The 23,307-nt window shown below is 40.2% G+C and overlaps 1 protein-coding gene across 2 annotated transcripts in view; it reads left to right on the top strand.

Moving 5' to 3' along the window:
- The window catches only part of LOC105195857 (nuclear hormone receptor E75), a 92,996-nt gene that overhangs the window by 18,425 nt on the left and 51,264 nt on the right, over window positions 1–23,307 (top strand). The window contains exon 1 of one of the 2 annotated variants that reach the window (XM_026130432.2): window positions 21,397–22,072. The exons of the other annotated variant lie outside the window; for it this stretch is intronic. Within the exon in view, the coding sequence (XP_025986217.1) occupies window positions 21,889–22,072 (184 nt within the window). The 5' untranslated portion in view covers window positions 21,397–21,888. Of the gene's footprint in view, window positions 1–21,396; window positions 22,073–23,307 lie in introns of those variants that run through there. 2 annotated transcript variants of the gene reach the window in all.

Genomic DNA, 23,307 nt, shown 5'->3' on the forward strand with positions numbered 1-23,307 from the left:
TTTAAAAAAATTATCTATGTTAAAAGATGAAGAGACATGCACTACTTTTTCACGGTAAAGTGAATATTTTTATATGATAAAAGTTGTAGCGTTTTTTAAAATGAGTACAATGATATGCAACATATATATATATATATATATATATATATATATATAAATTATTTTACAAATTATACAAGTCATGTTGGTTTAAAGTTTTGCGGGTGAATACTACATTTTTAGTTTCGTCCTGCACGCTGCGCAAGTGTGGCTAACTTCCGACTCTCATTTTATAATCAGATGCCAACATGTTACATGTTAATCGTCAAAGCGATCACTGTACTCATAACACAGTTCGGTTTAAACCGTGTAATTTGATATTATTTTTATTGAGTCTATCTCTGTTAGTTTACGAGAAAGAGAGTGGCCACTTATACGGAGACATCCTATAATACAACATTAATAAATATTTCATTCTCAATTACAATTTTAGTAAAAATTTAGTAAAAATGTAATGGATGATATCGCTTATTACATTAATTTTTCTTACGGTTTTTCTAAACTTTTATTAATACCTTTAAAAATACAATATTCAAAAATCTATGCCTCATACGTTGGAGGCTTCACAAAAAACCATTCAATAATAACTATGTTTGAGTTAAATATTTTTTTTGCTACATAAGCTAAAATAAAGGGGATGAAAAAAGGCAACAAATGAGTAAGGCCGATATGTTGGGCGATACCGCCATTAAAATGGAAACGTGTTTCTTCCGGCGTACGTTATGACGGCAGGCATTATCGCCATATGGCGAGTTTTCGTCGATTGCTAAAGATACCGGAAGAGAGGGCATCGGGATTCCGGGCTGATTGCGCGGGACAAGGTCGTCGTTACCCTGACAACGGTATAGTCGGCGGCACGTGCTGCCTTGGTTCCTCCTCGTCTACTGACCCCAAAATGTGCGCGCGACGATCACTTTGGACGTACTCGTGGGATTTAGGTTACTGTCACGGGTTAGATAGAAAGTGGCGGAGATAAAATATCGTGAATATTGAATCGATTCTCGTCCTTCAGATTTATTGATACTGTCATGCGACGTGGGAGCAATATAATATTGCGCCGGAAATATACAAGATCCAGCTCCTATAACCATAAGACATTAATTTGTATACTCAAGTAAATAAAAACTGGAAAGGTAGATTTAAGAAAGGGATCCACGTTTATTTTGCTGAAGGTCGATGGTATGGAATGACAGTTCGTATAATTGATCAAATAATTCTAAAGAGAAATATAGCTGAGTAACTCCCTTAATATTATACTGTACATTTGCCATTCTTTTTATGCACATTCAAACAATAAAATAAAAATAGCTCTCCTTTTAATATAACGTGGTCTATAAAAGCGGTGGGGAATATTGAGAGGAAAATAAAAGAATCCTGCAGAGCGCTATTCAACTGTAACTTTCACCAATTTTTAACGTTATCATTCCAACGTCATTACGCAGCTTTTTCACCCCATATTATGTCTGCGTAACGATAACGATAACGAAACTGTTGTTAAAAGTTATAGAATAGGGGGAAAAAAAAATTCGATTGAGAAACGTGTCAGGAGTCAGGAAAATAAAACAAAGACTGTCCTCTCCAAAGGAGAGCGAAATCTACGTTGTCGAGCGGAATGCGAAGTGTGATTCCTCCCTCTTTTATCTGGGATGGCTTGTGGGGTTGCAGTCAATCTCTTTCTTTGTCTCCACGTGTCGCGCAATATTTCGGTTGTGGGGCAGCGACGTTTCGCGGACAAAGAGGTCGGGCCTCGTTGATGTATAGCCGTTCGGAAGCTCGGAATCCGGCGAGCGTTCGGTGAAGGCTAAATGGGGTGAAGGTCTCCGGGGTTGGGAATCGTGCCGGGACTTTAGGGGCGGTTTAGTGGAGAGGAAGATCGAACTTAGCCGAGAAGGGTCGGGGGTGGCGCGTCCTCGAACTCGAAGCTCCAAGCTCGCAGCTCGTTTTCGAAACCTACATCTATTTACGAAAACGTAGTCCTCTATTTCCAACTCTGCTTTCTCATCGCGTATCATGCGTGCATCATGCTCGGTGTTCCATTCGGGAAATTCGATTTACAATATAATAATAAATTAATTAATAATACATATTGAAAATAAATAATTGTATGTGATAGTGTACACGTTAAAGTAAATTTAAAACTAGCACTCGAACAGCAAACGGTAATATCTTCCTATAGAAAAAGTAACAGTTCGTTTGATCCTACCTTCAGCAGCAAAGTATTAAATTACGAGCAAAGAATCACTGCTGATTGCGAACACTGATTCCATAGTGCGAATCAGGCTTTATGAAGATATCCCTAACCTACAGCAAGCGGTATCATAGTGTCAATTGCGTGTAGATACCCGGTCCCCTCTTTGTAGCAGCCGACGCTTGTCACGAGATAATAGCGTTGCATCGCTCTAGCAATGTATTTGTAGGAAACTATATGCCTCCTCTCTCTGTCGTAGTTATCCGCCCTCCTGTCATTCCCACTTTTGCCCTCTCATGCTTTACACGCGGACACACGCTCGTGGCTGCGAGTATATACGTAAACTCAAGGGATGCTCGGGTCAATAACCCTTACAGCAACTGTAGAAATATTTCTTGCAATATTGAAAGTATCTCGAGTGAAATGGTAAAGCCTCTTTATATACGATCGATAAGACAATTTTTATATTATTATTTTCTTTCTGTTTCAGGTAAGTTCATAATGACTGAGCTGATGCCTAATGATTCTGTATCGAACCATAATGTGAGTTTTTATATAATAATTATATATAGTAAACATGTATTAATTACATTGATAATATTACGTCTCTGCATTCTGAATTCTAAGTTGCCCGATCGATACGAAATACAGATGAGCAACATGGAAAAATCGACTTTCAAATAACCGTTAAAAAAATGATTTTTTATAATCAGTACTATTTACAGTAACGATAATAATTGATGATAATTACATAATCGCGCGGTTATCTACGATTTGCATCCTGTATTGATTTTTGTTTGATTTATTAAAAAAAATCATTCTTATAAAATATAAAATTATCTCGCGGTAATATCGCGTTTATGTTATGAAAACGAATGTCGGGGAAACCACGTGGCGGTCGCTTACGCGCGCGTACACGTGAAACCTGTTGCTGCGTATGAAATGAACAGTATTTGAATAGTAGTATACCCGTTGAAAAGCAGATGTCGCCCAGCGATACGATGCTAGCAGACTCTATCGGACATATTGTAAAGCAGAGCAAACTTCTCACGTTTTCTCCTCTCTCTGCGGTCTGAACTGTACTGCCACCTACTAGTTCAACTAACCCGTCGAGAGAGAGTGTGATCTGCCCGATACGGAAGTTACCTACTTGACTGACTTTAGTCTCTGACACTACGTGTCTTTAATCTTTACCAGTCGCGCGAACAATATACTCACGCAAGTGAGAACTGTTCGAACGGACATGTCGCTGTTTTGTTTACGGATGTAAAGCCAGCGAGTAAAAATTAAAAATATAATTATTTTTCTGATTTATTCTTGCATTATAAGACTATTATAAGATTAAATAAATTTTTTTTTTCTCTTAAATTATAAATACGAACATGTATCATGTCTTTTAACAACTGATAAAAGATCAATTTGCTACATATTTTTTATCTTATTTCTTTTATTTATTAATTTCCTTTAGAACGCTTCTTTAGATAATAGATTGAACTACTTCACGCGAAAAAGATTTAAGATATCGTTGCTTCAAAAATGAAGTCCATCCATCAAAAACTTCTTCAAAAAGTTCAATTTAGTTTTATCACAAACTTCTATTGGCTCTATATAATTACATTCTATACTGTTCCCTCGAGGAGGCATTATAAGCAAACCGCGGTAATTTCTTTCGCGCCAGGTCAACGAACCCTCACGCCGCACTCTTTCCGTATTGTTGACGAAGTGAGAGGATAGACAGCCGGATTAAGTATCCTTACCGCAAAATCGCGTTGCGCAATTGCATTACTGCGAATTGCGTGGTAACGGTACACCATGCTCCGCGCGTGTGCAAGTCTCATTTTAGCCAGCGAACGGCCCTTAATAGATCTGCTAGTCACAATCACGAGGCAAGTTGTAACGTGTAAAATGCGTAGCCAATTATTCAAATTAGATCTACTCTTATGACACTATGATAGGCATAGTGTAACTTGCGCTATTATTAAACAGCAAGATATGTTCAGTCTTGATCGTTTGTAGAACTTAATCATTTCTAGAACTGAAAAGTTCTACAAATATGTATAAAGAGTGAGTTAAATATTTTTTAGTAATCTATATGGTTTTAAAATAATATTTAAATATTCATAAAAACGTGTATTTGCACTTACATGTAACATTTCATTAACTGCTTATTTAATTACTTATCTAATTCCTATTAATTTTTTTGTCCACGCTTGGAAGTAGTTTACCTTTAAAATGGTCAATTTCAATCAGAATGAATGACATACTACAGCCTAGTACTGTTTTCCCTTTCTTTCAATCACTGACACTAGTATAACTTCTCCAAACAACCAGTTAATAACGTGAAAGTTGATGCGAAGCGTGATAAAATTTTCACTTTGCACAAGAAAGTTTTCTTTTACTCCTCCCTCCTTTTACTCGCGTCTTTTCAGTTTTCATACGGATCTATTTTTGGATTCTTTCTATCCTGCACCTTAAGCCTTTTGGAAAAGATTAAAACCTTTATTAAATAATAAAAAAAGCATCATTTAATTAAAAAGAATTAACGGATTAGTTTTTCTAAATACTGTTTATACGAATATTAGTGGAAGAGCATATAATATTAATTCGTAAAAAAAGTGTTTGAAAAAGTTAATCCTCATTTAAACGAGCTATAATTACTATTACGAGAGAGTTATTACTTTTATAAGTTTTAAATAAATATTTAACTACACATTACATTATTAACATTTTGCCACATCGTGCTACGTGTGCTTGACGCTCATCTCGTATTGACATAAACCTAATCTCTACGATAAATAATTCTCAGACGGTCAAGCTAGACCTGGCAAACTCGAGTGTAGGATGCATCTGCGAATCTCACGCGTAATGCAATGCGTGCAATTACTCACGACACGTGGCGACTCGAGTGGTTCGTTTGGTCAACTATATAGATTCCGATGCACTGGTGTGCATACGATGTCAGTGCGCCGGCTGGTTTGTTCAGGCTTACGATGGTATTTGCTAAACGTGTCTGCGTACGTATGCGTGCACGTAACCGATTCTCGCACACGAGCAAAGTCAAAGTTCAGTCACTCCGTAACCTCCTTTCGATCGAAACTATTACACACTAGCCAGCGACTCTCAACCGGCCAGATTTTTTTACTTTCATTCTCGTTAAAGCTTCGCAATATCGCAATCTTTTACCATCGCAACAGTTTATTAATCTGACGTGACTTAAATGAGACGTATATTTCCGAAATATCGTCCACACGTACGTGTCCTTGCATATAAAGGATTTTTATCGCGATCCCATTCCCCCGATGGCTGAAATAATACGCGTAATCAAAGTTAACAAAGTGTCATGCGACTACCATTATTTCTCCCTATTGTGAATTTATTACGTCATTGAGCGACCAAATTTTATACTTTGAGTTACAATTAGTCGAGTCGCGCAATTTCTCGAAGATGCCCCTCCCTCATTAGGTTAATGTACTTCATGAAACGCTTTCACTCTCTTTCGCTTTCGCGGTGAAAACGGCAGAACGTAAGCGACCGTGCGGCCCGATTTAAACCACAAGACCACATAACGAATGAACGTTGCAGAGAATACGTGTATCATGTAGCGGAACAATTGCTTGCAACATTCTGAGCGGTTAAGATGCTCTAAATGTTAAGATGATCATTAGTGTCTGAATCTGCATAATCGAAAAGTCGAGGATCAAGATAATCCAACTAGATTCGGTCGTAAAAGTTTCGCGTCACGGAGAAACATCCTCGTTAATCTAACTCATTATGTAAATCGAAATGATTTGAATGGCTAACATTGATGTTATTGGGATGCAAATTACTGCTAAATATAAATCCGATCATCGCATGTGCAACGCGTTACTTTAACATGAGGAAATGAACGCAGAAACTTGGAAGATAAACACAAATTAGCGCGCGGCACTGTCGATGACGAAACGTATCGCGAGCCACTACGAGACGGTGATAATAGATATGTATTCAAATTGTGCTATGCGTAAATCTATAACGTGGCCTAATCTCACGGGATTCTATCCCGGAAATTGTGCAACTACTGCAATCACAGTCGGCTACTCTCTCGCGTTGTTCGTTGTCTTGTTAGGTAATAAAACTTTACTTCCCAATTTCGTCACTACCAATTGCATAAGGAACGATATGTAGAGTGACATAACTAACAAGTCGATCGGCATTCAATTTTATTATTTTTATATTTATACGAATTTTCAATTGAAATAAACAGCAGTACCAAGAAAATTGAAGAAAATATCATTGATACATATTTCTTCACATCCCTAAAAAACGGAGAGGCAACTATCGAAATCTCCGTTGATTCACATGTTACACGTAAAACAGCAAGGATACGTTAACAACGTCCATCTTTCTAAAATTATAAATGCACGAGAAAACCTTGATATGCAGGAGTGGCCTTTTTTTGTTCAGACATTGTTGAGGTCTATGACGTTTAACGTTGCCTTCGTCTCCATCACGAGCAAAACCATGTCTCCTCGCGCTCATTATCGGAAGAACTTAAAATTCATCATGCTACCCCACCTTTTATCGATCTGATCAAGGATCGATAGCTCCCTACAGCCCCGTTACGACGGTCGGAACGCGGTGTCGGCGCGCGAAAGTAAAAGTAGGCGGGCAGCACGCGTTGAACTGCTTGAAACGCGTCCTCGAACGGTCGCTGCACCACGAGGAGTTACCCCGGCCTCCGTGTTGAGCAATCAGTAACTGTAGTTCAGTTTCGCTTCGGCTCTCAGAAATTTCTCGAATGCTTCGGGATACATCCTAAAAAATTTCATTCCACGACAATACTTTGTCACGTTTCACGTACCAACAATGCTAGTGCAGGCTCGGGTGCAGGCTCTTCCAAAATTTCATTTCTTAGCTATAGCTATTCATTGGAACGACTTTAATAACTTGAGTTTCTCATTAAGAAACAAAAAGTTTGCTTGCTAGAAAGTTTCGATTAATCCATATTACAATTGAGCAAAGTGAGATGAATCGTAACATCTAATTGTTTCTAAAATTTCATTTAAATTGAATTTCTTGCTTCTGTCTCTTTCTCTTTCTACGTCTCTTTTTCTTGCTCTCTCAGATTTTCTAAACCTTGGAACGTTTACTTTCTGACTACAGCATGAGTGATCGTTGTTCGAGGAGGAGGTCCTGTTGGACACACTGTTTCACGAACAGTGATCGCGTTCGGTGGGAGCTTATTCGGTCGTTGGGTTGCGTTGAGCAAGCCGAGAGCGAGCAGCAGTCACCTCGATAGCGAGTGTTGAACCCGCGAGAATCTAGGCCGGCGCACTGACACACCGCGTATACGAAAGGCGAGCGTATTAACACATGCGAATCGAACCGTATGTATCAGCTCGGTAACGTGTGTACGTGCATGCGAGTACACGAACGAGTCGATGTATTGAGGATCGTCAGAGATTTTCAAACGGGTGAACTTTAATTTGATTGCAAAAATTTTAGACGGGTACGTACTACCGTTCAAATATTTTGCTACTTTTCCTCTCAAATTATCCGAGACATTCGGACGAAAATCCTCTCGTGTGCTCGGTCACTTGCAATCTGCATTAAATCAAAGCTAAGTCGTTTGATTAATTATTATGGCTCAGTAATTGAGATGGATTAATCGCCAGTTGCATCGTGCGTTAGTCAGGTCGGCACTGACTGAAGGAAAGTGCGAAAAGCAGCGTACGCACGTATGCGCCATGCGTGCCAGTAACGCCGAAAGTGTCCCACTAACGCGAGAGAACAACGACCTGGCAAGTCTCTCTCTCTCTCTCTCTCTCTCTCTCTCTCTCTCTGCTCTGCCCTCCTCTCCTCCCTGCCCATCCTCCGCATTTTGCGTCATCAAACGCCTCTAATAACGCACTGTCGTTGTCGCTCGACTCGATACAAGCCCGACCCGTTTCGCTCGCGAGAATTAGCGGAGAATTTCACTCCGCGTTCGGTTTTACGAACACTTGCATTGCGAGAGAACCGTCACACAAACGAATTCGCTGACATTTGTATGCAAATACAAAAGTGAAGATAATATAAAAAAAAAAACAAGAAAAGATATGATTCTAAAAATGAGTTTAAATATTTAGAGAATTTAAACGAAATAATTCTTCTAGTTAATTAAAAAAGTAGTGCAATGAAATCGAAATGTGTAATGATTCGCTTGTACACTGATCGACACTACTCGCCTTTCGGATCCCATTAATTTCAGGAACTGAAAAGACTTCGACAGTTTCTATTTCCTTTGCTAAAGCACTTATCGAACGAATCACTATTTCTATTGTCAAGGCAAGCGGAAGTCGTTCGTAAAAAAAAAAGTTCGATTGTCGTCGCGATCGTAGGCCGTGGCTCGTAACGCTTATTCCGGCTTTCTCAGTTGGTGGAGGATAGATTCGTGGTGTTCGATCGACTATTATGAAACGGCGAATTCATGCCGGAGCGTAGCGCGGACGTCGAACTCGGGTCCGTTCACGGCATTACGAAATCAGGAACTTTCGAGTCCGCGTGTGCGTTTGTTACACCACACTGAATTTCTAAGGATCTCAAAGTGACGATAGAATTATTAATTTTGCAACATAGCCGATCAACGCGAGCATCATCGTTATATCGTGTAATACAGGCCATCTCAATCTTTCATCAGATTCATTTCGAGGCCTCGCATCTTTGTTTCTTTCTGATTTTCCGAGTCCTCCGATTCTCAGACCTCCGGTTTCTCGGATGCTAAATGAGAAAATGGATACTGTAAACATTTATCGCTTCTGAGGCGTTCTATGTGAACGGATTCTGTTCAATACATCGTTTGCTCCATCTGCGCTAGAAAGCACCAAGGATAAATCCGCCCACGGACAGGCGAAGCGGTTCGTAGTCGCGAAACGGCAGTGTTGTGAAATTCATTAGCAGCTGAATGCAGGCACGTAGACTTGATCGCGAGAGTCCAATCTTATTGCTAAAACTACTACTTAACACACGAAGTAATGAATATAACGTAGGACAACTCATTAAATATCCGCCTTACGCATTTACGCATTCACGCATGAATCCGGAGATAAGAAGCAAAAATTTATATTGATATTGACTCGATGAGAAAATCACATTCGTTTCACGATTAAATCTTTACTCTGTGGCGCGAGCAAACGAGATATCTAAATATTATATTTTGAATTTAATGAGTATAATTTGTTAGGTCGTTAAATCATCTTTATTGTAAGAAACACTATATACTTTCGCTGGAAAAATCGAGGATCGAGAAACTTTACAATTAAATTTCACTTTGATTCTCGAGTGCCATTTTCTTGAGCTACAATAATTACAGATATCGTTTATTGTTCTCGTTATCGGTCGTTGCTTCCATTTTACGGCACAACGTAAATATCTTATAATAGCAGATTATTACGTCGAACACTCTGGTGTTATTCAAGTGTATTCGAATGGCACAAGTATATTTTATCGATTTCCATAATAGTTTCAATATATTTTATAATCAAGCTTTCAAATTCAAGTCGAGCATGAAACCTGCAATAAATCATTCGCTAACGTACAATTCTTTATGTTTAACATTGTAATAACACATACGTATTACAGATTTTGTAATCTTCGTGATATACTTTCAGGCTTTATAAATTAAACTTCTTATATTTCCTAAATCAGTATGCATTACAAGAAATCGCTTTTTTTCGAAATTCAAGATTCTATCATTCTTTCACTAGAAAAATCTTACTAATTTAAGAATATAATTAAAAGAATACACTTAAGAATACGCTCTGAAGGTTTAAGATTCTGAACATTCGAGAATCTTAACACCTTAGACTTTGAAAATTTGAAAATTCAAAGATTTCTCACCCTTTCGCAAAATAATAATAATAAAAAAAATAGTTTAGAGAGAAAAACCATTCTATTGGTGCAGCGAAACTGTGAAAGCACCCTAAGGCGCAAAAGCGAACTACGCGGCCAAGCCGCTCACCCCGTCCTCGACGGCGGTGGTTCGTCGTCCGCACACGGCCTTCGGAAATGGGGACGTTCGCTAGCAGTCTCGTGGATCCGAAAGAGGAACAGCGACAGCGACACTGAGAGTGCAGGCAGAACGAGTAGGAGATAACAAGAGTGAAAGAGAAAGATAAACAGGGAGATGTGAGAAAGACGAGAAAAAAAGGAAGATTCCGTTGAGAGAGAATATCTTCGCACAAGGGGACAATTTTCACTCGGCGTTTCGTTCGGCCATCGCGAATATCTACCCGAAAGAAAGAAGGCGGAGAAGGCAGGATGGGATCAATTTAACACACGTATATGTATACACGTATCCGTTTCTCCTTCTATGGAGCAGAGCTCTGCCCGCCTTGCTATCGGGGCGCAATGCACTCTCGGCAAGACCTTGTCCTGGACAGTGGCTTTCAACGGATTACGCTGTTCTGAAGCGGAGTGTCGGCGACATTATGTGGCTACGCATCGCATGCAATTTAGCTTGCCGTTTTATACAATTCGGAGAGCGAAATACGATACGCGAAGCCATGTTGAACGGATTCTAAAACCAGCAATTAAATTATCTAAAATTAGATCTGGATGTTAAGCGTTAATTGCACGATGAGCATGCAGATCTACGATGTTTGTCCTCCTCTCTTCCTTCCCCACCCGTTTTTTTGCGCTTGTCTCTCTGCTTTCCATGATAATTCGACGCTACGAATAGTTCTCGTGAATACATAACGTAGTTGGTTGGCGTAAATATTAATATTACGCGACAAATATGTCGTGACGAAGTAACGACTCGACAGGGACGCGGGTGTCCGAATAAATCAATGGTGACACCGAGGCCGAGGCTGAAAAGTAGGGCTGAAAAGCTGTGTGCGGAAAGAAAGAAGTTTGCATTTTTTCCCGCGAGTCACGGTTGCGGCAATGCACGAGAGCCGCCACGACGCGAAAGTTGTCTTTCGCCTTCGCGTTATCATTGTCGATGACGTCCGTCCATGTGCGTCTGTGTCCGATGTCCTTTCAAACCCCTTAATTGCAAATGGAATATGCGCCCCCGATTTCGAAGGCCGATCGGGCAATGCACCGAGTGTCGGTCAACGGAATGATCTGTTCTAACCGTTGCTCTTAAGGCACTCTCACACCAAATCGTTTTTTTTTTCTCTTATTGGCCTTCTCTGTGTATCTGAAATGGTATACATTTGTCCTTATTTTTTATTATTATTAACAACATAAATTGATTAAAGATTTTATTTATATTTTAAAGAACTATAGGCTTTATTTATCTAGTCGAACGATTGCAAAATAAATACATTTTGCATTCATTAAATAAGTTTTAATAATTTCTTCTTTATCACACACGTTTTTCTCTCTATTAAAATACTAAATTATGTGTTATCTGTATATATATATATATATATATATATATATATATATATATATAAACTTCTTTATTTCTGAATATTTAATGGGCGTTAAACATGAAACGTAAATGTAAAAACGCAACGATTTAAGTTAGAAGGCGGCTACCGGGCAACGTCATTCTTCTCATTGTTCCTTTCCTCATCTTTAATCAGTCAATTTGCTGTAGGTACAGCTACACGGTGATACTCGAGAAAGCATGCATCGTGTAGCTGAATGCACAGGTTGACTCGGCTGGTTGAGTGAGTGAGCGAAGATGACGTCAGAGCACGGTTGCAGCGCCCTAGATCGAGGGAGGTCACCGTGTGCCAGGCCGATGGCCCGCCGAGGTCGTACCCTCGGTCTCTCCGCGCCGAGTACGCTTTTCGTCTAGCCGTTTCTAGGCTAGGTTGGGTTACGTCTCCAGAACGTGGGAGGCCGCCGAGTGCAACCTCGGAAATCCGATATATCATCTAATGTATAATGCTCTAGGTCATCCAGGTACTTTGAGAGGTGACCGTCTTGATCACAAAGAGACTAAGAAACGATTCTGGAGCATTCTGCTCTCCCTTTTCCCATAATAATAAGTCATACTGGATTTGAAATTTTCTGAATCTTTAAGATTCTATTTAACATGAAAAACGAGCCTCTGAAATATTCTACGATTTATGTATTAGGAAACTTAGGAATTCGAGTAGAGCGAGGAAATGTTTTCAGTCGAAGATTCGTAGAAAATATTTTCTCGAAAGATTAATCCGTCTAATTTCTCTATTTAAACTCGATCATCATTTATCGCGGTCGAGCAATCCTTTGTCGTAGGTTGCGTATGTACACGTCCGTATTTAATAAAAGGAATCGCCCTGCCCTCGCGGAGACGATCGTCGTGCACGATCGTGGAACTACGGTGAAGGGTGAAGAGAACCTTCTGCCAGTGGAACAATGTACCGCCGTGAACTCTCGACGTCTCTGTGCCACCGCGGAATCGCGTGTCATGTACGTCAAGTGCAAAGATGCATTTACTGCAGATGCTCGCGCGCGGGCATGCTCGTCCCGAGAGAATCTTTAACATAGATCTGCTGCGATCTGCCCGCGTTTGCATTTACGTATTGGCGAACAATCGTTGCGCTTGTTCGCGTATTTAAGATGGGAGAAATAGATAGGAGAATATGTTTGTCGATTAAGTAAAGTGATTCGTGAATCAATACATGCCCTTGCACTTTATTTATAAATTATGTTTGGTGCAAAAATAGAACGAATAAATTATACCTTTTGTTGTGATAGCTGCAAGTTCATTAATATCAGAGCACAATTTGCTATCGTGTAATGCTGTAAATTGAAATTCGGCTTTATCTTCATAATGGGTACACACAGGCGATGATAGAACTCCACTTATCTAGTTTAGCGTGTGTAATTATTGAAACGTGCAACGCGCGGGAGAAGAAGGAGAGATTGTGACGAAACGTAATTGAGCTATCTTTTTTTTTCCACTGAGGTTACACTAGAATTTACGCGTCACTTATGCTTGACGTATAATTTTCCCGGAGAGCGGGCGCCATCGAGTATTTGCCTGTGTATCTCCGCGCGCGCGTCTCAAACTATACATACGTACGGTCGCATTAGCGTCAATTTAATCCCTTGAGCGGGTGTGGCGGTGTACAAAGCGCAACCATTTGTCATTTGGGAACTCTTAGAATCACGAGGCAATTGTTGCAAGCGATCGTATCCTTTCTCCGACTTCGCTTTCGAGTCTGAGAGTTCAACACACACAGTTCCCTCTATTCTTGTAAACTCGATTAAAATTTCAATGATAGATCTATCTTGAACGCATAAACGAATTGCATTTCATTGAGAATACAATGCTCTTAAAAGTTATTATTTTAAACGCGCGCAAAAATTAGCGAATAAGAAAAACGCTATTTTTGCAAACTAAATTCTTCTGATTGGCAATCGCAATCCTCGCATGTAGCCTTTGATTTATGAACGATTTAGCAATTTTCAATATAGAAACCAGCCGTTCCTTTTTCCTATGCTCTACATACGCCATACGGATAAACGGGCGGATTAACTCCTTCGACCAAGCGAAACCCGTCTTGCTTAATCTCATTTTTTCTTTCAAATATTCATTCTCGTCAAATGCATTTGTTCGGAGTGCAAGGTATTTTTATTTCCCAGCTGTAGCGTCATGAAACATTTAATTTCTCTATGTATCGTTGTGCACCGAGTTAAAAAAAAGTATTAAAAATATTTACAGTTGTATAAATGAAAAATATATTTGTTTACTACAAAACCGAATATATAGACCTAAATAAAAGCCACGTAACAATTTAAATTAATGAATGAACTGTCATAAATCTGCCGATATCTTGATGGTAAAATATTACTAACTACAATCTAGTGTATGATCTATGGAGAAATATTGCCTATGGTGAAATCGATGAGTTAGGCGGCGGCTTGCGCGCCATATCGTCGACGAGCGAATGGGTTACGCTCATGTTGGTCCTCGGCATACCTTAATCCGCTCCAACAATCCCTGGCAGGCTGTCATGACGTGTCGCAATCACTAATGTATTATCAGAACGAGCTTTTTTTCCGTACGCTGTTTAAAATCTGTTTTCTGTCGCTTCCAGTGGTGAATTTAAAAACCATCGAACAGCGTTATCTCTAATTGAAGGGGGGAAAAAAAAAAAGATAAATATTATATTTTCCTCACAAAAACTATGTTTGTCATCCATTTCAGCAAGTACCGTTGCAAATATCGTTAACTATCAATGAGCTGGTCAATATGTCGCGGATTCATTACATTCAATCATCATGATTCCATTAATACCCTGCATAGAAAGCAGCGGGGTATTAACGGAATCAAGCGGTACCATATTAGCGAAGTCTGCGCGCGCAAAAATAGCAAAGGGTCACCGGCCCAACGTGTGAATCTCGCCGAGAGGAGGTGGACGATCAATTGCTCGGGCAGATCGGGTGTTTACCTGCGCACGGCTGCGTTCCGTGACGAATGAACCGCGTATGCAATTTCGATGCAGCTTGTCCTAGTGGGCGGACATTCACCCCCACGAGTCGAAGATCGCCGATCAGAGGCGAGGCCTCGCGAGACTTCTGAGGATTGGCCGGATACTTGGTCGTATTGCGAAATGTTTTTATCTAGATTTAGAGTTTTTTTTTCATGCACGCTCATCACGACACGGCGCGGCGTGGAAATTAACGTGCTCCACGATATATGATTGCCACGGTCTTGATTGTCGCAAGAATCAAACACGTCTGACGAATCAACGTTGCCTTTCCCCCCGCATTAAACGTTACTTCTTCTAAGACTTCTTGTACCGATCGATAGGCTGTTACAGCAAAAAAGTGCACTTGACTTACTTCTCGGTCTCTCGAGGCCTTCGCACAATTATATTTAAATTTATTACAAATATTTTGTCGTGATAATGTACAATCCTTACGTCTCTCTTAAATTTTATTATATTTCGCACTGAACAAAGATATGCTGTGACCCGCCTCTGAATATTCCAACGCTGCGCTCTCGGCTGGCGCGATCGACCTCGACGACGGAGAACGGAGGACGTTGCACTTTGACCGTATCTAATATAAGACACTGCACGCGAGTATAAATACGACGACTAATAGGGCTGACGAAATCATTAGCGTATCGCTACATTTTCGTCGATGCTCTCATACTTATCCAAAAAAGATCCTTATAGATTCAAGTAGCTATAGCAGCTGGATTTAACATTTTAAACGAATATTTTTTACCTTTTCTATTAATATTTTAATCATTATAATGATTCAGAATTAGATTTTACTTTTTTGTCGTTTATTCGATAGTTTTAAATAAACTATAAATAAATCCGTGAGCTTTTCAGAAACGCTATACATATACTTTGCTATCTTTTTAAAAGAATTTAACATTTTCAAAAAATTTACATCGCGTATTTTTTTGCATGAATAATTCTAGGATAGGTTTAAACAGCTATTATTGTTGCGCAGGCGTGCGCGTGACGATTGCAACGCGCGAAGACCGTTATGTGCGCAGTGAAAGGACTTCATGCGTTTGAAATTAAGTATAACGTTATAAGTATTACGAGGTAATAATGTCGTACTCCTATTCGTTTCTTAATGATAATACTGCGCTCTGATATTAATAACCTGGATTAAATGACCGAGGCAGACGCAAAGATAAAACGGAATAACGAATTTATAAGAATAAAATAACGAAGTGCAATTAAAAAAGGAAAACAAATTTTATTTTCATGCGCAACAGAAAATAACAATAACGCGTATCAAACAAAATTGCTAGGTGAAAATTTTATTAGAGACTAAGAAGGATTACAGCAGTTTCCATGGCGAGGATTTGTTCTCGTAATAGTACTTTCGTAGTGGCAATCTCATAAATACTATTCTTAAAGAAACGTTGAACTTTTATTCTGTTTACTTTATTGTATAAGTTCACAGTCGAACAGTTTGATCGGACTTTCGCAAAATGTATCTTATCTTCGTCTGCATCACAATTAAAAGCATTACTACATCATCCGGGCCACCTAAGGCAGCCGCTTTTTATCAGCGGAACAGATTGGCAGGCGTAATGATAGTGCTACTACCGTCGTGCAACCGAAACCGAACTGGCTGGTACAGCGTTTCGACAGTCGCATAAATCCGTAGTTCGATCGATCGATAAACAGTGCGGCACGGTCGGATCGTTGCAAGGCGGTGAAAACGCACTTACGACAGCGCGGCAGCGCGCGCCGTTGACAGCCAGGGTGAAGGAACTTTATCTGACTGGCGACTATCCGTTACTAGCGTAACGTCTGGTATAACGTAACGCCTGCTAACGCATTACGTAGAGAAGTTACGACGTCTGGCTTTCTGCACTTTCGGCCTAGTTTAGGCGAGACGTATCCTATCTATCTATCTCTCTGAGAATTTCTTTGCCTCTTCTGTTTTCTCCTGGCAACGTTCGGCAGGGCTGGTTCTCTGAATTCTATCGTTGCCTTCTCGCGTCCGGCAACAAGAGTCGTTTGACCATGCAACAAGCTTATGCCACGCTCGATCTATTTGAAGCTCAGGAACGCGCGCCACTTAAAGGCGAAAGGAATTCAATGGAACTCCAATGTAGAAGTAAACGCAATATTGTTTAATGTATTACGTATTTATTTATTTTTTTTGTAAATTGTTAAAACATTATTTCTCTCGCAAAATCGATTATTTTTATTATTTAGTTGCTATAAAATATTTATTGTATATTGACATTTTCTTTATAACGCAAAGTTGGTTTTGTACGTTTTGACGAACATTTTATCGCTGAAAATGTTCTTCTGTTAATTAAATGGAACAGCTCAAGAGTACATCGCGCGTAGGAAATAGATTCAACTTGTGAACCCACAGTTTCGAGAATGCTGCGTTGTTTAACACTGCAGATGTAATAGACTAACTAACCAGTGGTGGAATGTGCATTGGTCAGCTCTTCCCAATGTCTGCAGATTTGCGCTAAGAGCTTCGCTTACTTGGTCAAACTGTTGTTTGTGCTACGGCATTCGAGCAACTATGCGTTTGCGTGTGCTCGTTTGTATATGTCGCATTGTTGATTGAGAATGGCTGATTGTGCAATGGAAAATTGTAGGCCGAACAATGTTGGTCGCGAAGAACGCGAGGAGGGGGAAAAGTGATAGAAATAATCTCTGAGAAACATGAGAATTATGAGATAATCTATAGATATATAACATATTTTTTCTAGATAGTAAATGTGTCTCTTGATAGAGAAAAAGTGCATTCATTGATAAGAAGTAGTTTTTGAATCGGGTGAATTATATTGAGTGCGATTGAAGCTTCCCTCATTATTATCACCCAAAGATCATTCATTTATCGCACGAAATTCATGCAAAATTGCTCGTCGTGCGTATCTCGCCTCATTTCCAAGTTTGGATGTAGGATAGACTTTCCCGACCTAATCGTTCCAGTCAACCTACCTCAGTAGCCTACACTCTTATAGTTACGTTGCGAAAGAAGTACGAGTCCTAGTTACCCACATTCTGTGCCAGATATTGGCTACTAATTAAACAATCGACAATACAGCGTTTCTATTTCGAGATTTTCGAGAACTTACAGCGCGAATGGCAGAATAGAAAAGATCTCAATCGAAAAAATTTCAATTTTGATAGTGCCAAAAATAGTGAGTTCCATTAAAGTAGTTTTATCACTTTCCACATTTTTCGCGTGAAAAAATATTTTAGTGCATTTATACGTTTATTGATATTTATTCTTTAATTCATCGATTAATTAATCACATTACAGAGCAAAGTTGCATTTGCGAATAATGCAATTGATCAATCAATGAATTAAAAAAACGTATTATATTTCGATGTGCTCATTTAAAGATACAAATGTTCGCCTAAATTTACAAATTTTATGTGTTTCTTTATTTCTCCTTCTTTGTTGAGGACAGTACAAGCCGTGCTCGCAGTATATACGTGTCTGCAGTACAATTGCAAATGCATGGCATGGGACAAATTGTGGGTGATAGAGGTGATAAAAGTGTCCGCCATGATAGTCCGGTTTGCCTGTCGGGGGCTTCGTAAAACGAATAGAAAGGAAGTTAGTTTCAAATCAGTAATCGGCGCGAGATATTCAAACATCTATGCACTTTCTCAATAAGCATCGCACGTGGGAGTGGACTGCGAGTTTCGTAATTACAGGTTTACTTCTAGGACATTATCTCGCGCGCGAATCAAACGGTGCAGACTGCACCTGAAAAATTTCTTGCGGACGGTGGGCAGCTATTGCAACGCGGAAAGTGTCCCACGCGAACTCCGCCAGGCAGCTGACATTGCATAGACATCTATTCTGACCGGCTACATATCTTAGCCTGTCCATTGTCTGCATGCAAGTAGGCTTGCACGAGAATGCAATAAAATCGTCTCTTGCCACCGATACGCGGACCACGCTCATAAGATGAATTCATTCATTTCACCTAAATAAACAGCAGTTTTAAAATAGACTTCTTTTTCTACTTTATTATGCATATTTGCTACATATTTGTAGCTCGAAGTTTTATATTCATAGAGCTTAATTTTTTTTTTGGAAATTATAATGATACTTGTATGATGTTTGATAGGTAATATAATCAAAATAATTTTTTGTAATAATTTTTGAGTAGTTAATTGCATAGATCACATCAAGATATTGAATTTTATAATTCAACGTCAATTAACATCTTTTATGAATTAAACATATTTGTTAATTCTAACCATGCTGCTTTAATAATTGTACACAGTAAAAATTTATTAGGTGCGTGCATAAGTTCGTACGATCAAGTTTGCACAACTTGGAGTATTACATATGCGCTCTTCCTTTCGCGATGTGTGTAACTCATTAACTATTTGCTTAACGCGCGCAGAAAAATTTTACGAGTTTTGTTCGTTTAGTCGTTATTTTTTAAATGAACCCTAACAAATTTCACTTTCACCACTGTATGTTTCTTTTTTTTCTTAACTCAAAAAGAACGGGAGTGAAAAGAATTTTGTATGACACATACGGTGAGGGGAGTTATGTCAGTAAGCATATATGAAAAGTAATATAAGCGCTTCTGGAGCGTGATTTCGATTTTAACGATCGACCGAGGTCAGATCACCCCAAGGAAACTGACGATGGAGAGCTGCAGATCCTGCTCGGTAAAAAACTCAGCTATGACAATGCAACATATTTTGTAATTTATTCTCGAATGCTTTAATTTATTTAAGAAACTTTACGAACACCTTACGCACACACATAATATAAATATATTTAATTCATGTTATTAATGTTTAGCAATTTGGACAATACCATTGTGTACAGTACCATTTTATAGTAAATTAATATCTAATTAAATACACAATTATTCGAATAACTTGGAAAAGAATTTTTTAACTTTGATCTAAATATAAAGTATTTTACTTTTCAATGTATTGCCAAAATATAATATATACAATGAAATATACATATAAGAAGTGTGCATTCAAGCATTTGTGAAATCGAATCGAATCTTGATAGCAACATACGAATCGATATACGAAATCGACTAACAAAAAAAAAATATATATATATATTTATATATATATATATATATATACACACACACATGATTTATTTTAGAAGGGCGAATCCTTTTAATGTAACGGAGGTCTTCCTATTACATATTCCAGAACACGTAATTATATTTACAGGTCATAATTGGGGTAGGTTAGGCTTCGATTGCGCTTAGATTACGCTGGCATCCGTGCACCGTTGTTCGCTTCAGTCCCACCACTCACCTGTGATCCAACTTATATTTTCCGTAGATGTAACCCACGTGTTCACGGTGCGCGCACACACGCGTATACGCTAGTGTAAGGCTTTAAACGGCTTTCACTCTCTGAGTGTTGGTGAGTCAACGACAACTTGGCAGGGGAACACACTATATTCCTCGATTGTATACCACATCCATCAGGGCCGTAACAATACCCTTTCACGCATTTTTAAATTCGAAATTTAAATCGGAGATTTTTATTTTTAAGGAGAAAAATAGATACTTTTTTATGATGAAATAATAATCCACATGGTTGCTTATATTTAAAGAAACATAACCGATTACAGTGTGTTAACTCTTGAATTAATGTCAATTAAAAGGATAATTGAACACGTAGACACATACAAATGTAATGTTCTGCAACCTAATCCTTATGAATCCCGAAGAGTCGTGTATGATAAACTGACTGATTGAAGAATTCAATCGTTTTGATCTTGTTAATGGAGTTAAAAACAAATTTTCGTTATATCGTTGAATGGACAATGTAATTTGGTCAAATCACAATAAAACCTAGGTCGAGTGTTTGCTGGCTGAGATCCTTGATCCTAATGACGGGTCAACCGTGCCAATTGGCCGTACGAATAAAGCGATTCTGTCTCGAGGATACGATCGTGGTTCAATCTCGATTTGATAAGATCGACTCTGACTACGTCCTGTTGCCCTCTTGAACATAATACACATCGATATCTGTACATTTATTAAAAATAGAGAATATTTCTCCAAATGATTATCAAGATTAATTGAAAATTACGAACCATATTAAAATCCTTTAATTTTTAAAAGTATAGATCTGTTATTCTAAATTTACGCACATTATGAATATAAATAAACGCAGAAATGACATTTATATAAAAAGTTGAATTAATGATTAATATCGCGTGAATCTACTAGAAATATGATCTGAAAATATATATCCACAGATTTATAGTATTATTACATGAGAGAAACGTATAAAAATACACTGTTAAAAATAAGTACGTAGCAAAATTTCATGTAATGTAACGGAAAAATATTTCAAGCATGTATATTAAAAAAAATTGAATGCTGTCAAAAGTGCACGAAATTTCATGCACGCACTTTTTTGCAGTAATATATATAAAATACACGTATCTTCAGTAAGAAATATTAAATGTAATGTATAATACTTGTGTAATTTAAAAATACATTGAATTTCATAGTATTTTTAACAGTTAACGTTTAGTGTCTTTCGATGTAAAAACTAAAAAATAATCTTGTACGATAAGGAAGAGAAATGGCTCATCCGGCCTAAGGATGAATTCATCAAATTCGACGGTCTCTTTTATCGGAATTCGGATCTCCAGAAGCTAAAGCTAATTCTTGAGAGCGGGTGATCGAGCGCGCAGGGTGGACGCGCGGCGGTGGCACTTCGGTGTGATCCCCGGCGGCTCGGCGCGCAGGCGCCACGGTGCGGCGGTACACCACGCTGCGAGGAACTCACTCGCGCACTGCATCGCACGGCACACACAGCACACCAACTAATCAACGAACCACGAGCGCGGATCAGCGCCCGATTTACAGCCACGCGGTCGCGCCGACAGCTACGGTGCGACAGCGACAACATAACGGGCCGGTGTATCGGGTCCGGTAAAAGAAAAAAGAAAAGGAAAAAAAACAAAACGGTGTATCGAGGGAAAAGGGACAGTGATCGAACTTCCGACTTCTGAATCAACAATCGCCGAACAGGCGGTGATCGTGGAAGATCTGACAAGTGCGTGGCTACACCGTTACTGGTTCGTTAAGTGAGATTTTTGACTTGTCACGGTTGCAGTCAGTGAGGACAGTCTCGCGTTGCTCGCATGTTCCCGCGGCGTGGCATGTTCTTCAACTGTTGGTTGTTTACGTTCGAGTGGATGCGTCAAAGGGAAACGCGCGTCGAAGAGATATAGCGCGACTATCAAGGGTGCAACTGGCAACTTTTTTTCGGTGCTGGGCGATGACTGTGCAGAAGGTCAAACCACGCGGCACCGCGGCGGAGGAGCAACAACCCTCGGCGTCGGACATTCTGTCACCGTCGGGGGAGCCCCACGAGAATGACAAGGAACAACAAGCGGCGCGAAATTGTTATCGAGGGACCGGTCCGCAGGACAGCGAGAATCTCCTGGGATGCGTCTTGGCCGGTGAGTGAAAGACCCAACGAAAGGGAGAGTTCGCCCTCGGGCGATGTTCCAACAGGCTACATTACGCGCCTCGTCCGCAGGCCTTAACCGCTGTGCACCTAACGGACTCGCGGAAACATTCCTAACGTAACACACGAATCGCTATTCATATAGGAAGGAATGGAGAAAGAGGCGTTTTCACTTTCCAGCGCGGGCAGGAATGTAGGTCGCGGGGCCCGGGACGAGGCCGAGTTCGTTGCCCTCGGTCGGCGGCCTTCCACTCGGCGCTCCGGCAATTTTTCTCCGTCTCTTTCTATCTCCCTCTACCCTCGCGTTTTCCCCCTCTCGTACATACACATACACACACACATACGTAGCGCCTCTTGTTCGCGGTGTGTCAGCACTAGCCTAGATAGTGCGAGAAGCTCTCTACAGTCTCCCACTCTCTCTCTGTCACGCATACACACGCGCGGGCGTTTCCTCCTCTCGCTATTCTCTCTTTCTCTCTCCGCGATTCCCCTTCCATTTATTTCTCTCATTCTGTCTCGCTTCTCCTCCTCTTAGCAAATCGCGCGCTCGCGATCTGCCGTCTCGTTCTCTCCCGACATCGACAGGAAAGTGGGTCGACGGGGCCTTGGCGCGAGGCTAGTTCGTTCACCCTGCCTGCCCCGTAACTGGGGCAAGATGAAATTAACCGAGCAGTCCCGACCCTCCGTCCCTCTCCCTGTCCCACCGTTCGCCAAGTAGAGCCGTGGTGAACTCCGCGAGTCGTGTGGCCAATCGCCGTCGGGCCGGTTCAACGAACTCCAACTGGGTCTCCCCATCTGCCCCACTACCCGGTAGCTCTCCCACCCCAGTTTAGCTATTCGAACTAAGCCTCCCCACCTACATCCACTAGCGAAGGTCACCAACACAGCCGACGACGTCTCGTCAGCGCGTCCAAGATTGGCCGAACCGCTCGCACATACGCATACATACATATATATATATATATGTATATATATATATATAGACATGCGTGACGCGTGACTCCGCGAGAGAGCGAGTGCACGGAGGTAGGCAACGACGACGACGACGACGGCGGTGGCGGCGGCGGTGGTACTTTGGTGACGTACGAACGTACGCGCTACCATTGGCCTATCATCGGTTGAGAATTCTCGTCGGCGTGGGCTTCGTTACGTAACCGTACACGATAGTGAATTACGGCGGGAAACTACCTACTCACGAGTCCCTCTCGCCGCAATCTCTCTTTTCTC

The sequence above is a fragment of the Solenopsis invicta genome, chromosome 7, assembly GCF_016802725.1.
Source record: "Solenopsis invicta isolate M01_SB chromosome 7, UNIL_Sinv_3.0, whole genome shotgun sequence".
Taxonomy (NCBI): domain Eukaryota; kingdom Metazoa; phylum Arthropoda; class Insecta; order Hymenoptera; family Formicidae; genus Solenopsis; species Solenopsis invicta.